Consider the following 15,128-nt stretch of genomic DNA (forward strand, 5'->3'; position numbering starts at 1 on the left):
ATATCTTTAAGATTATTTAGAATTGCTAGAGGGCATTTGCAAACATTCCATTAAAATGCTTTTTCATACATAACCAATTGAACTGTTGTCATTGCGCTAGAGAAGCTCATTCAGATCTCTGGTAATCCCAGTAATCTTAATCTGTTTTACACTAGAGTTTCTTTACATTTGTTCCTTAGTTATCTCTTTTGCCATCATCTCATTAAATTGAAAAGCAATAAAATCAATATTTCTTCCCATATTGTCACCCTCTGCACTTTCAAAAACCCAATGTTCATTTGCAGTATTTTATTATCTTTCTTTTCATTGATCTTGAACAACAAAAGATTTTACTGTTTAAAAGGAAACTGTTCCAAAATTAAATGCACTAAATGACATTAACTAATCCAGACCATTCAGGTATTGGTTAACGTTGCTCAAAATCAAATATTTATCAATTTACATCACTCTGCAGCTACATCAAAGCCCAAATCATCAGTGTTCACAACCCCATAATCCTTCATCCAAAATCAACTGGAAAACAGAGTGGATCCGTTTGGACCTCAGCAAGCTTTGAATGAACCCTCTGTGCCAAGTTTAGCACCAGAAACTGCTTTTGGAGGATGGGGGCTTTATGAGGAGCATTTGGTTCAGCAGCTGGTGGAGTGGAGCCAGGAACCGTTTGGGGTTAGTGCTGGGCTGACACTGGTGCTCCAGGGACAGAGAGCAGGGGCTTAACAACCTTGATTCCTGATTGGAAAGCCAGCTTGGAAACCGGAATGATCCCTCTCAAGCTGTTTATCAACTTAATGTTAAGTTTAGCTTTTCTGACCGTCTTTTATGTTTTTTTCTTATTTTGCCCTGAACCCACCTGCTGTATAAAATACTTGAAGAACAGCCTTGCTGTCTGTAGAAGACCTCCAAGAAGGCCCATTCTCAGCAGACCAAAAAGGCTTGCAGCAGTTCTACATTAAGTACCTGTTTACCCACTGATAGAAAATATTTTATGAAAAAAAGTTAAGCTGCTGCTGTGCCAGTTTTGCCTGCTAGGACTTTGTGATAATCAAATATCTTCCTGCTTGGTGTCTCGCTAGTGGAACAGGGGATGACAGCACACAAGTCTCTTGGTATTTTTGAGCTCCTTGGGCTCCCGCCTCGCTTGCCAAGGCAGACAGCGGATTCGCACCCAGCTGGATCAGCGGGATAGCAGAAGGAAGGGTGGACAAAACTCCCTCGGGAGCTGCTTGGGTGGCTGGGAGCAGGTCTGCGGGGCAGGACGGCTCATTCCTGTGCGGTTGATGGCAGGAGATTTGCATTCCAGATAATGAGGGTGGCCAACGCTCTCGGGCTGGGCTGGCCTCCTCCCTGCATGGTTGCAATCCTCATTTCTTTTACGTGTCCTAAGGCAGCCGAATCCTAAGAGCAGAAGGATTCTTCTACTCCCTACTCTCCGTCTGCTGTGATTCCTTAGTGTGCCTTACCCTTAATTATCTATTAATCTTTATGAACTCAAATGGCATCGAATATTTATTTCAGAACACACCTAATTAAGCAGTACTCTTGTCACCATGGTGTTCCAAGCACAGCATTACTTTCAGCTGCCTTATAATCATATTCATCTTAATTATTGCAAGTGCACTGCAACTTTCTAAAGAACATCACTGTTACTGCTGTCAAAAGTAAGTTTTTTTTTTTCCCTGTATGCAGTGGTATTTTAAAAGGCTGCTTCTTAAGTTGAACAGATTCTTACAGTTTTAATCTAGAAATAAAAAGCAATATATGTTCTCTGAGCTTATCAGAAAAACAAATGCACAACTGTGCTTTTTCTTTTTAAAATACTAAATTGAATATTAACTAGAAAACTAGAGTAGAGCATTTGGAGGTATTGGTAAGGATTGTGGGTTTTGTGTTCTAGTGGGAAAAGAAGAGGGTTTAAGGCTCAGGTATGAAAAGCTTAGAGAGTTTAATCTCTGTGTTGACTATCAGTAGTAAGCAACAGTTCCAAAAATTCTTTTAAGTAATAGTTTGAGCAAGTCTTTGAGCAGAGTCTCTCCATTTTGGTCATTAAAAGTAAGCAGCAAAATTTGGGCTTATGGTTAAAATTTAGGTAGCCTGAGCTTTTCAAGATGATGTTTTGGGGTTACTTTCAGAGTGTTTCCGTGATCAGCCTGGAGAGAGAGCAATTCCTGCCTGAGAGCGTAAGGAAAAGCCGCTCACATGGAGCCCCTTGTATGAGCTGCTGTCAGCTCTGATTACAGGCAGTTAATCAGGGGAGCGTCTTATTAGATAAAGCATCTTCACAAACGCAATTCCTGACATCTAGAGCATGCCCAGCTTCCCAGAGCTCAGTGCAGTGACAGTCCTGTGCAGTACTACGAAGGGAAACTCCACACTAGCCACGTGGGAGGGAGGCAGAGAAGATCCTTTGCCTCTGCTCTGGTTAGTCTGACTAGGGCACTGTGTTAGGGATTTAGTAACTCTGCACCCAAAACCTGCAGGAGTTCAGTGTTCAGTGCACCATGTGAGTCACTATGACCAGAAGCTCTTTATTTGCTATTTACATGAAAGAAAGGGAGAATGGCTGAAGAAAGTTACAGATACCCCAAAATGGTTTAAAAGGCTTTCAGAATTGATTAGATGATCATTGATTATTAGCAACTGATATTTTTTCCATGAGAAGATGTTAAAGAGATGAAGCTAATGATGTGTTGCAGACAGAAAGCTTTAATCTCTTCGCCATTTTATAGTTTTTCCTTGAACCTTTCCATGTAATAGTTGCTAGTATTTTTCCATTGGATTTCATATCCATTGCACTCTGCTCCTCACCTTTCATCCCTACCCAGTGATAAAGGACTACACAAAATACATCCACATGACCTTCTCTGTGACAACAGCAGTGTGGGGTCTGAGTGAGTTGGCCTCACTACAGTCCTACATAAGATGAAAAACCCTTTTTCATACCCAAGTTTAATGTTTAACGCTTTCTGCAGTTGCAGATGAAAACAGGAACCAGCAAATACTTATTCTTGTTCAGGCAGTGTGTCCAAAATCTACTGCTCAGTAGGAGAATCTGTGGCTGAGAAGTCACTGTTGTGTGAGGGTTTCTGTTCCCTTTACTACTAGAAGGACTGAGGACATCAAGATCTTCCAGAGTGCTTTGAAAAAAATATCTTATTTAGAAGATTAAAATAGAATTACCAACAAATCTTTTATCAACTGTACTGGTTACTCCAAACACCATTTCTTTTCCTTGACCTTTCTTTGCCTCTCATGTTGTTGCTGGAGATTTCACTGTTCAGTGAAGGCTTCTGCTTCTTCCTCCTTGCATTTCTCAAGGGCTGATCTGAACAGTGAAACCTTCCAGCACAAAAAAAAGGAGAACAAAACTTTTAAGCTAGATTTGATGGTAGATTTCAAAATTGCTAAGTATATGTGATTTTGGAAGGGGCAAAAATGAAGCACTGCAGGAAGACTAATGATAAGTTACTCCATGTAATGTCTCTTCCTTTACAAGCTATCTCAGGAGATGGAGGATAAAGCAAAAAGCTAGGTGTGGCTTACTCTAAATAAAGAGTGATTTTAAAAGAAGTAGTGTTTTTTTTTCTGTTATTTAATTAGGATTAAGATGGAGTTCTTATTTAGGGAGCAGTTTGTGTGTTCTCAGATGTGTCATACCCAAACATTTATTTCTTCAGTGCTTATTTGTTTTGTGTTCATAGCACTGTGAGCCTTAATCTTTTACAGTTAGCAAAGTACATTTGACATCCTCCATGGAAATTTTGTCCTTAGTTACCCAGACAAACTGTCTGCTCATGTGTCACAGCTGAAAAAAAATACATAAAATTAATACATCAAAAATCTTATGTTTTGCCAGCTGGATTAGAGTGCCCTGCCATTATGGGATAATAATCATATGTTTCAACTCTTGCCTATTACTAGGAAATGAGAAAGGAACAAAACAACTTTGGCCTTCCCAGTATTGCATGTCTTGTATTTCTAAAATTTCCTAATTAGAGGGACCTTTGTATTGGCATTCAGAGGACAACCTCTGAATTTTAAGATGGGGGATTTGTTCTTGATATGGAGTGAGAGAAGGAGTTCTAGCTATTATGTGTTAAAGCTTTTGTTCCTCTTCCATGCCTGGCAGAGGCACTTTGCACCATGAAAGACATTGAAATCATTGCCTGAATTTCCAGCCTCCCATGCTACAAGCTTTCTTTCTTCACAGGTGGGAAAGTTGGAAGAATTTGGTCCATCTTTCTCTCCTGTTCCACCTCCCAGCATTCCCAGACTGGATGCAAAAGAGACACAGGTGTATTTTTCATTGCCTATTAGTAGTTAATGCAGTGCGCAGATGGCACGTACCTTTCAGCTCTAGCCATGCAAGTTTTGGGCACTCCAAAACCTAAAGCCAGTGCCCGGGGTCCCTGCAGTTGTTGCACATACAGGGGGTTGTCTCTTTAGTGTCGTTGTCCATGCCTGTCTATTAGAATGGCCTCATGCCAGGTTATATGTTAGGCAGAACTTATCAGCTGGAGCTGGAGAGTGAGATTGTGTGTTTAAGATGGCAACGTGCCATGTCTGCTTGTAGAAATGACACGTACAAGTTATTGCTGCCCAAAGGCATAGGGGCACTGCCCTACTTCAGGAGTCTATGTAGACACCTCCTTCCAAATGCTGGGATTCATATGTCCACTAACTTGAGCGTCTGTTAGTTTGGGGAGGGCAAGGACGTTTCCTCCAGTGAAATAGGACATCAGTTGAATCAGTGGCAGGCTGAGTGGTTGCCTGTCTCTTGCACAGCTTGGAGTCTGTGGCTTGACTGGTGACCCGTGAGCTGGTGAGTAGAAGATGCTTCTATTTAACTGTGCAGGCTTCAGCTGATGGATGGGAAAACATTTTGATCCCAGAATCTGTGCTTAATGCTTTTCGGGTCTACCCTGCTCAGGTTTTGTACAAGGGTGTTCGTTTCAGCAGAAGGTCTCATATTACAACAGATATGGCCTGACCAGTATAACACATTCTTTATTCATGCAGCAATAATTTACTTTAAATGCTTCTGTACTTCCTATATGAACAGCAGGAAGACCTGCATCATTTTAATTATTATAGTTAACTCTGCCAATTTATTAGTATGGGTAAAGCAGGGCAGATCTTTTACTGGTACAATCTCTCAGGCATATGTTTTTGCTCTGGGTAAGTCCTACTCGTATCCAGTTTTGCTGGCTCCTCTTTGCAGTCTCATCAGTAATCTTCCCTTGTGCCTGTCTATATGGCTTGCCATTTTTCATTGCTCCTTCTGTCCAAGACTGAAGGCCCATTATCAACTACCTTGCTGCCTTGTTTCCTTCTAAAGCATTGCACTCTACAGTACTTAATACCCAAATCCTTGCCATTAACGCTCCCACAGGCTGAGAAAAGGTCTCTGAGTGAGCTCAGCTATATCCTTTTTCTCTAATCAGCTGGAACCTCCATTCAGACATGCTCATGCATTCAGACCAGTGTGGTTTTGCTTTACACTAATCAGGAGGAGGTTGGGGTGGAAGGATTGGTTTGTAGCCCAGAGACCTAATTTGGAGTCATATGGAAGAGAGCTGGTGCCAGAAAGCTTTTTGGTTCCTGAATACAGATTAGTTCTGCAGGAACTGATCCAAGAAGCTTGGGGAAAAACTGCATGGCAGGCAGGGGAGAACTCCCCATTTTGGCTTTGTTTTCCACTCAGGGTCTTAATGATGTCCCTTAAGAAAGCAAGTAAGTAAGCAAAGCAACAGAATTCCCAAGCTGTACGTTTCAGAAGTGATTTCTCTTGTGGCATACTTCTAGGAAAAACATGACTTAATTAAATCTTAGAAGCCTTATGCACTTGCATTTTAAAATCTGCTGCATAGGTTTGGCTGGCAACCAAATTAATAACCCAATAAATCTTTGCTATAAGAGTCAAGATATTAAACCAAGTGAGCTCACGGACATGATTTACTGAGACCCAATTGGTGTTTTTGTGTTTTGTTTTGTTTTTTAATTGGTAGTGCCATTCAGAATTGAAATCCTTTGTTAATTAAAGGAACAAATGTTTATGTTTTACTTTTTTTTTTTATCCCAAACCTTTTTGCTCTTTATACAGAAGTAATACGCTTTGAACTGCTGAAATACAATATTTTCACCTGGAGTTCATTTTTGGTTGAAACTTTTCAGAGCAAAGTTCTAGGGCTACTGCTCTTAGAACAGGGGTTTATTTTTCTAAGATGAAAGCGTAGGATCAAGAGTGACTTTTACCATATTAGAAGGAGATGGTTATTAATCATAAAAAGCAGTAATGGAGATTACTAGTTTATAAAATGCTGCTGCTCAGAGTTCTGTAGCTACTGCTTAAAGTTGAGGAAAAGCTAGACTAAGGCAAAATCAACCGGGGAAAGCAAAATCCTCACTTTTTATCTGCAATAAAAGCTAAACCGTTCTCCTATGTTGCTCCAGATTTGTGCTTTAAATGTACCTTTTTCTTTTTCTCTGCATGTGTGCCTTGGGGTGAATTGCTGTCTTAAAACTGTCCCTAAGCTCTGATCCAGTGTGTGAGGAAGGTGTTTGGGTTTGGTACAGACAAACCCATCTGGATGTGGCAGATTCTGCAACGTTGCAGCTGTGGCTGTTCGAGGAATGGGCTTTTTCACATTGACTTCTGTGCTCAGTCTCATCCTGGGAGCCCTGAGCACGTCCAGTGCTGCTGTAGCAGTTCCCTCTCTTTCGAGTCTGATTCCCTCCTAGCTCTCAGCAGTCTCCTTTTGCAGCGGGTGTTTTTCCAGGTGCAGCCGTGTGGGGTTGCTTGGCTCCTGGCTGCGATGGTTGATGCCAACCGTCGCGCCGTATCCGTGTATGCGTCGCCTCCGGGGGCTGGGATGCGGGGAAAGGGCATCCACCTACCCCACCGTCTACAAATGCCTTTCTCTTTTCCCTTCGTTCTTCCCAGAAAACACTCCTCGGGAAACGTTGATGCATTTTGCAGTGAGGCTGGGGCTGCTTCGGCTGACATGGTTCCTGCTCCAGCAGCCAGGAGGAAGAGGAGCTCTCAGCATCCACAACACCGAAGGGGCGACGCCGGTGAGCTTGGCCTTGGAGAGGGGCTACCTGAAGCTGCACCGGCTTCTGACAGAGTAAGGATGATTTGGTGCTTCCTCTGCTATTTTGCTGTTCTTTGGGTCATACATGTCTTTACGTTATCATTGAATAATGCCTACGAGCTGAACTCTACCCTTAAAGACATCATTTCTGTAATGTTATTTTTACCTTTATTGTTGGAAACAATGGGGCGAGCCCTTAGGCGTTCTGGAAGTGCAATAGCAATGTTGAGTTCTCCTTTTCTGTTTGGTTGCAGCAGTTTCCAGCCATCCTTTAAAGCCCAAGTGAGTCACTGAAGTACTGAGTAATTAAGCGCAAATCTTATGCAAACATGAGTGAAAAGGCTCCTTTTTGACCAAGTACAGCTGTTCAAGAGAGCTGGCAGCCTTTGCAATGGTCATTGTGACTGTTGCATTCTTATAGAGCACTTTCGGACTTTTTGGTCAAAAGAAGTCATGGTTTTTCTTTTGAAATATGGTGGCATACTGTGGAGTATAGATAACTGCCAGTGTCTGGTTTAGATGAAAATTAATATAAATATTTAAAAGCAGAAACTGTTCTCCTTTACCAATGGTTATGAGAAGCAGCTAGAACTTAATAACTAGTAGCAACTAGTCACATTTGCGTTTACTGTGGGATTTAATAAGGAATCCTTCAGAAATAGGTTATTTTTGAATAGCAAATGTTTGAACAGCAGGCTTTAAAAGCTGAGGCTGATAAAGGCAAAGAGCTTAAGTAAGTCCTGAGGGGGCTGTTTGTAAAAGAGGAAAGATTTAGTCTGCATTTGTGTTATTCTGATGGCTATTTCTTGTAAGCTCTGTTTATTAACTTTGTTTTTCTGATTTGAATTTTTAGATAGCTAGGGTTTATGTTGAACAACCCAGTATAGGAGTCCACTGTTCTGTTCAGAATGTCATTCAAAACTGTTCCACTTTACAATTTGTAAACCCTTCTGCTTTCTATATAGTATTTTGGTAAGTGGTGAGCTTGTTAGAAAAAGTGCGGCTGCTATGATTGCATTTAAGTTTCATCTTTCTTATTTAACATTTCTGCCAACTCACATGCAAAGTGCAGATAAAGGGAAAGGTGTAGCATGGGACAGAAACTAAACCCTGACCTTTTCTGTCCAGGATTAATATTCAGATGACATAGTGTTGAACTTGCATGGAAAAATTGGTTTAACAACAGTCATACTGTTGAAAACATGCTAAACTTGGGCTGCCTTGTAATGCTGGGGTGTGCAAATCATCCTGTAACTACAGCAAAATCCTCCTGCCTGAGACTCACAGCATGACAGGATTTACATGCAGTCAAGAGAGTTAAATTGGCCCAAACTGTATAGCTCACAGCAAATGCTGTTAGGTGAATAGGAGTAAAGCTGGTAATTTAATAAGGAATGGGAAGTAGACAAAACTGTTACAACAGCAATTCATGTATTTGGTGAGGATTTCACAACTGACACCAACAATAGGATGGCAGTTCCTTGTTGGTGGAAAAAAACAGTCCATCTGGCACTTGGGTTTCATGGCATTGCCCCATGCTGTTCACTTTAGTAGATACTGCTCATGAAATCCAAGGGATTTTTCGTCTTTGGAAACAAGATTCTGTAGCATCTTTGGTCACATTTGCCAGCAGGATCCCAGCTCCTGTTTTTTCTGGCATATTCTTGACTATTTAGTTGAAAAATTACCACTATTTTTCCTGGTGGAAATATCACGGATCTGGCAGCCCTTCCACCTATCCCAGGGGTCCCCAAATCTCCACAGCGGTGGCGGCTCAGGACGATGCAGTGGCCACCACAGTGACTTTGTGGTGCTTGCTGCTTTCTGCAAAGAGGTGGGATCTAGGCCTAAAAAAATCCCTATTGAGAGCAGAAGTACTGAGTTTCAAAATATAGAGGTACAGCCAAATTCAACGAAGAAAGTATATATCACTTATGTGCTGTCAAAACACAATGGATACTGTATAATTCTTTTCTGCACTCTGCTTGTGCACGCGCTGTACGATCCACGCACACCGATTTGGCACCCAGTTTACACCACTCAGCAAAACAGAGACCAGCAGCACATGCTAGTGAGAGCCTGTACAAAGGAGTCATTATTTTACAAGTAATTAAACTACACTTCACAAATAAATGAATGCAGTGTGTTTAGTGATGCATTATCCTTGGGGGGATTTTATTGTTCACTTACTTGCTAATTTGCAGGACCGTGCATTTTCCAATGATTCTTCCAGTCATCACTGGGAAAGGGTGAAATTTTGCTGTAATTAGGATACAATCATTAAAAAGTAGGCACAAAAACTTCTCCGTTGTTGCAGTTTTGCCTGGGTTCAGCTGCAAAGCAGTCTGATTCAGCTGCAGTGTAAATATTTTTCTAAAAACCTAATTACACTTCTGACATTTTGAATTTCTGTTTATCAGATGAGCTTTCCCTTTTCAGCTGTGGCAGGGTCAAAAAAAAAAAAGATGCTTTTAAATTTTAAATTTTGCAACCCCTGAAATATTCTTTTCTGCAGTATTTGGCTCATGAATGGGCTTTTGCATCCTCTTTGACATGAAAGACTTATTTGGAGACTGAAATGGAGAGCTGCAATAGAGCACACAGATTGTCCAAGCTGGATAGAGATGCTAGCAGTGTTTTTAGTCCAGTTATAGCATTCCTGAGGGTGCTTGTTTCATCTTCTAAATTAAAACTGCTCAGTAAACACTGTCTTGTGGTGCAGACGGAATAGGACATTGCCTGAAGGATGACATTTTTTTTAAAAGCATATATCAGGATTTTCTCCTTCGTTGTCTGCTCAATAATCGTCTGGTTAGCAGTTGTTTTTAAATACACCGATCTGATTTGAAAAAGCTCTAGAAAACAGGTAGGCTGCCCAGCCTGCCCCAAGTTTCTATAATTCTCAGGTGCAATAGGAAGGAATTCCAAAGCCAAGGGTCTTGAGCCGAAGCCCGTTGCTTCCTTATGTTAAATTGGGCAATTTTAGCTGCAGGGCATTGGTCGGCTGCTGCGTTCGTTGGAGGAGAGAGGGCTCTGAAGAAGCAGTTCAGTTTTTTAAACAGGGGGTAATATTCTCCTTGCAAGTAACTTGGAGTCTGTAATAGGACAGCTGCATTTTGCACTAGTTGATGTTTTCAGATGCAGTGCAGGCTATAATCCGCCTGCCAGCTCCATGTTCTGCAACGCTTTGTAAAGCAGGCGAGTAAAATGGCTCCAAGAAATAGCTGCTATTCTTGATTGCCGGAAAGTGCAAGGGCTCTTGTGTAAAGCATGTAAATTCTGGTTTTAGAATCTAATTGTACTTTTCCAGAGTAAAGTTCTGTCTAATAACTCCCAAGTATAATTTTTCTTCCACAAAGCTACATGCTTGCAGTCTCTCCACAGCAGAGTGATTTATGCCCCCTCAAAAGAGGAAATGAGGGGAAAGTGAAGTCTGTAAGAATGAATCTTGCGTTTTCCCAGTGCCTGCAGCAGTCTCTGACTTGTTCCCTCTGATTTTAATTTTGCTTTTGTTGCATTCTCTGCTTGCTTTTTCTAAGGAGCTCTTCTGTGCAGCTCTGGGATTGCTCTTCCTTAATATACTATGATAGCATCTGGGCAACTTGGTATGTGAAGCAGTAAGTCAGCATGAATGTGTATTTCCCAGATTAAATTGACTTAGATTTAATTAACACACATGAGAAATAACTCAATGGTAACACAAGTGTCTTATGAACATTTTGCAACGTGTGATTATCACTTGCTCTTTTTCTGTCTTACATGAGTAGTTGGTGCTGTATGTTCCATAGAGCCTCTAAACTGAGGATGTTTTTCAATAACCTTGTTTTTATAGTGGAGTAAATTTTGTTGCTTTTCGGAGTCAGAGCTGCAGGAAGATTTGCCCTATGTCTTGTTTAGCAAGTCCTTTAAACATATGTTTGTTTTCAAAAATGTCCTCTTTATTTAAAGCACAGGATTTAAATGTCATATTGAAATTAGGAAATAGTTTTCTGACAGGTTGTGATAATAGTTAAGATAAGCATTTTACATTTAATTTTAGTATTAGGTATTAGCATTAGCTCTCTTAAATTCAGGCTTTGTGGATGTCTGTTGCAATGAAGCAAATGAGAGAGGACTCAAAACACAGATACATGTTTTAAAAGGGGAGTGCTGTTTAGCTGTGTCACTAGCAGTGATCCAACAAGATATATATAGATATATTTAATTTTCTGTCATCTACTGAATTTCAAGGTTATGGCTGGAACAATCACTGTTTAATCGATAAAGATGCTGAGGTGCTGCGAGGCTCTGTTGGCTGCAGGAGAGCAGGGTGGAGATGGGGCAATCGGGTGCAAACATGACGGAGCAGGAAGAGTTTGTGTTTCCCTCTTTCCACCTACTCACCCACTACGTACTCCAGCTCTTACTGTTCTCCCAGCGTGTTCCCACATCCCTAACAGGGCTCTGGCTTTGATTCGTTGGCTTCCTCTTCCCCTTTGTTTTGTGTGTTTCCACCTCTAAATGCAGAGAAGAGGCAAGGTCCTATAGCAGACACTGCCTTTTCCTTTCTGGAATCGTTGGAAATCAGAGGTGCTAGAAGATAATGCTCACATAAATAGGTGCATGAGGAGGAAAAAGAAGAGATTGGAGAAGATTTGGTAAGATATGAACAGGAAATGATTCCCCCAGTCCAGCAGTGACCCTGATTCTGAGGTCCAGAAAATTGCAGGGCCTTAAGCCTTGTGTGGTCTGTAAATGGAAGGGGAGGAAGGAAGGGTGCAAGGATGTAGCTGTCATTATCTGAGCTGCCAATGTATCTGAGATACAGATTTGTATCTGAGGTACACAAGGTTATCTGTGTGGATTTGAGCCTTGGGATAGACCACTTCCATTTCAGGATAAGTTTAGATGAAGGAGTGATTTCTAAGAGCAGCTGCATTGCTGGCCTCAGGCACCGGTTAGCTGGATACCTGCTTGAGGTACTTCCTCAGTTTGGCGTTGGGAGCTGATCTGTTAGAAGCACATGCGTCTGTAGCAGAGGTTAAAGTTTGAACAAATTACTGTAAAGAGCAGCGTTTGCAGCTGCCGCGTTGGAGGCCGTCGAGGCCGTGGGCTCCATCTCGGCGTCGCGTTGCCCGGCGCGTGGCCGCGCTCGCTCGCAGCGCAGGGACACGTTCTGCTGAGACGGGTCTCTTGGGCCCATTTCGCTCATCTTGGTCAAAGATGCCTTTTTAGCACTAAATAATGTGATAAAATAGCCTCCCTGACTGTGCTGCTGTGTTTAAAATGCAATAGACTGTGTCTGTCTTCACTTCAAGTGTATTTCACAGATTCACCTTAAATTTATTTTCTTTACTGATCAGAATCATAGACTATGTCAAGTTCTATATTGAACTTTGAGATCTCTATTCAACAAGTGCATCTTTACTGTTAGATAAGGCTATGAAGGTTAAACTAATGAACAAATAAAATGCAGAGAGAATAATAGTTATTCCTATGGAATGCATATCATAGAGCTGAGCTAAAATATTTCTTGACAGTTTGTAGTTGAGTTTTTTTTTTAATGTCTCACCAACAGTGAAGCCTGACATGTACTTGGATTTAGGAGCTGCAGACCCTTGGTGGGAGGAAATATAATCTGATTTGCTAAGGTACCTGGACATGTGGGACTGGCAACAGCTCTTGAAAGAACAAGCCACATTTGCGTGGTTTAGCATTGTATAGTGTGTCAATCAATGGTCTAAGTGTAAAATTGTTAAATTTAAATTTAAAAAATTGTTAAATATGCAACCTCATAGTGAAGTGTAGGTTATGCAATCCTGAACTTGGCTCGGTGTCCTAACCCACTCCAGTTAGTGTTCCTGTGAAGTACCGTAAGGGGTTAGTCATCAATGCTACATCATCTGAACTTCAATTTTTTCCTTCAAAATTCAGAGCATTTGTATTAGTCAGTGGTCTATAAAGTGTTCTTATATCGGAAACATTTTTTTATTGCTTTGCTGGTCTTTCCTAGGACTTGTGGAACTCTTGGAAACATCTGAAATGAGACTACCCTTTGCTAAATCTTTCAAATGTATGAAATGTCAATTCGTTTTAGCCCATTATAGCATGCCCTAGAGCCATGTGTTTTCTGAGTCTCATGTATATTGCATACAGATGATTACAAAAATGAGGAGAAGCAAGGAAATGTTTGTGAACATTAGCATTTTTCAGGAAAAACTGCAAGGTCATTGGTGAAAAGTTGACCATGAATGTGCAAAGCCTGCGTTACCACAGGGCTTCTGCAAATAGCATTGCTGTTCTTTGCCAAATTTCTAAGAAACTTTTTCCGTTTACTTTGCACTGTTCTTAAATGTTCTGTTTAGAAGATATTAAGGGTACATGCAATCAAACTGGATACATTGAGTCCTCCCGGGAGTAGTAGCATTGCCACAAAATGTTAATTGTGGTTAGTAATTGGCAGTTGTTACCTTTAAAAGTAGCCGTTTACTGATAGTAGCTATGCAATTTTCCTTGAAGAATGGGAAGATACTGAATTCCATACGCAATCGTGTGATCGGTTTGGAAAAGTGGGATTTTTTTGAAATGCTTGCCTGGAGTCTGGTGACTGCATTACATCTGGGTGTTGAATTTTCATAGTCGAGGATTGTTGCTATATTTATTATTTAAATTGTCTGGTTGAAGGATGTGTTGCGCAATCGCCACCAAATCCAGCTTCCTGTCCCAGTAGGTGCTTTTCCTTGTTTATCCCAAACTACAGACATTCGATCTTTTCAGCATGGAATTCTAATAACAATAATAAATCAAATTTTGAATGGGAATGTAAGATAAAAATTCAATTTAGTTTTTATTTGCCTTACAGATGAGAGTACCTAAATTACAGAATTTCATAAGTTTTCACCGCAACCATAATAGTAGTGGCTTTGTTTAAAATAATATGTCTTTTTCCTTTATCGCGTGAATCTAGAGGCTGGTGCTTTCAGAATAAATCAGGGGCTATTGTCAGCCTTATAGTAAGATCATAAGAGCTGGCAACACTGCAGAGTTTGTTTTGTTTGAGCCAAAGTCTGGCTCTGAAATCTGGAGGGGATATCCCCAGGAAATAGCACCTTGAGTTCCCACACCGTCGTCCGGACTTGTTTGTGGGATAGCTGGATAAATCTTTCTAACACAAGGTTCTGTTTAATCCAGCAAGGCTTTTTCTGGCTGCTGCTTCTGATCTCTTTTCCCACTTTTCCTCTCCCCTCTATTTAAAATCTATTATCTATATACTGGAAACCAGTTGTGTCAGGAAGACCCACACAGCTGGATTTCAAACTCTTAAAACTGATGCAGTTTCTGAGACTTCTGAAAATGGGCACATTTTTTGCTCCAGCCATAACCTCTATTTTTTTTCCTTTCTTTTTCACCCTCCTTTTCTTATTTATCTTCCCTCTTTTTAAAATATCTTGCTAGTATCTGCAGGAAGCGCTGAGCCATGCTGTGCATTTGCAGACTTTCCTCTACCTCTTTCCGCCTTGGTTCTTGGCCCGGCGCCACCCTCACTGCGCTACCGCAAGAAAGGACGGGGCTGAGCACACAAATACGGATCCTCCTTCGCCAGAGACAAAACGGCATCGGCACTTCTTGAAGATACAAAAAAATAGCATAGATTGTGTTGTTTTCTGGGTCAAGTATGTAGTAGCAGGTTGTGGTTTGAGCCTTATGAGTCCTCCCGGTCCGGGTGGGTCATGGCCTGATGGTGCTTTGGAGGTTGTGATGATTTCAGATGTTTGCTGCTTCTCTTGCACCGGTTTGGGTTGGCATCCTTCTCCGAGACGCGGGCCCACCAGCTCAGGGCAGCTCGGTAAGTTTTGCCTTTCTCCATACAAACACTGTCTTTTCCCAAAGCTTGGAATTTCCTTCCCTTCCTTCCCTTTGCGTGCCTCTATCTGATAGAAAATTGGAGCAAATGAATCAGAGAGCGAAGCTGGTGCAGCCGTTTCACAGCATTCAGCTCAGCGCGGTGTGGTCCTGCTGAGGGTGGAGACATGACAGGGAATGTTGCCAGCTATAGAC

At 41.4% G+C, this 15,128-nt stretch overlaps 1 protein-coding gene across 1 annotated transcript in view; it reads left to right on the forward strand.

Moving 5' to 3' along the window:
• Nucleotides 1–15,128, forward strand: part of AKAP13 (A-kinase anchoring protein 13) — a 158,670-nt gene that overhangs the window by 45,659 nt on the left and 97,883 nt on the right. The window contains exon 5 of the mRNA XM_088538629.1: nucleotides 6,941–7,124. Within this exon, the coding sequence (XP_088394755.1) occupies nucleotides 6,941–7,124 (184 nt within the window). The remainder of the gene's footprint in view (nucleotides 1–6,940; nucleotides 7,125–15,128) is intronic.

Source organism: Tinamus guttatus, unplaced genomic scaffold (genome assembly GCF_059628265.1).
Source record: "Tinamus guttatus ecotype Peru unplaced genomic scaffold, ASM5962826v1 Tinamus_guttatus_pri_ptg000004l, whole genome shotgun sequence".
NCBI classification, from domain to species: Eukaryota; Metazoa; Chordata; class Aves; order Tinamiformes; family Tinamidae; genus Tinamus; species Tinamus guttatus.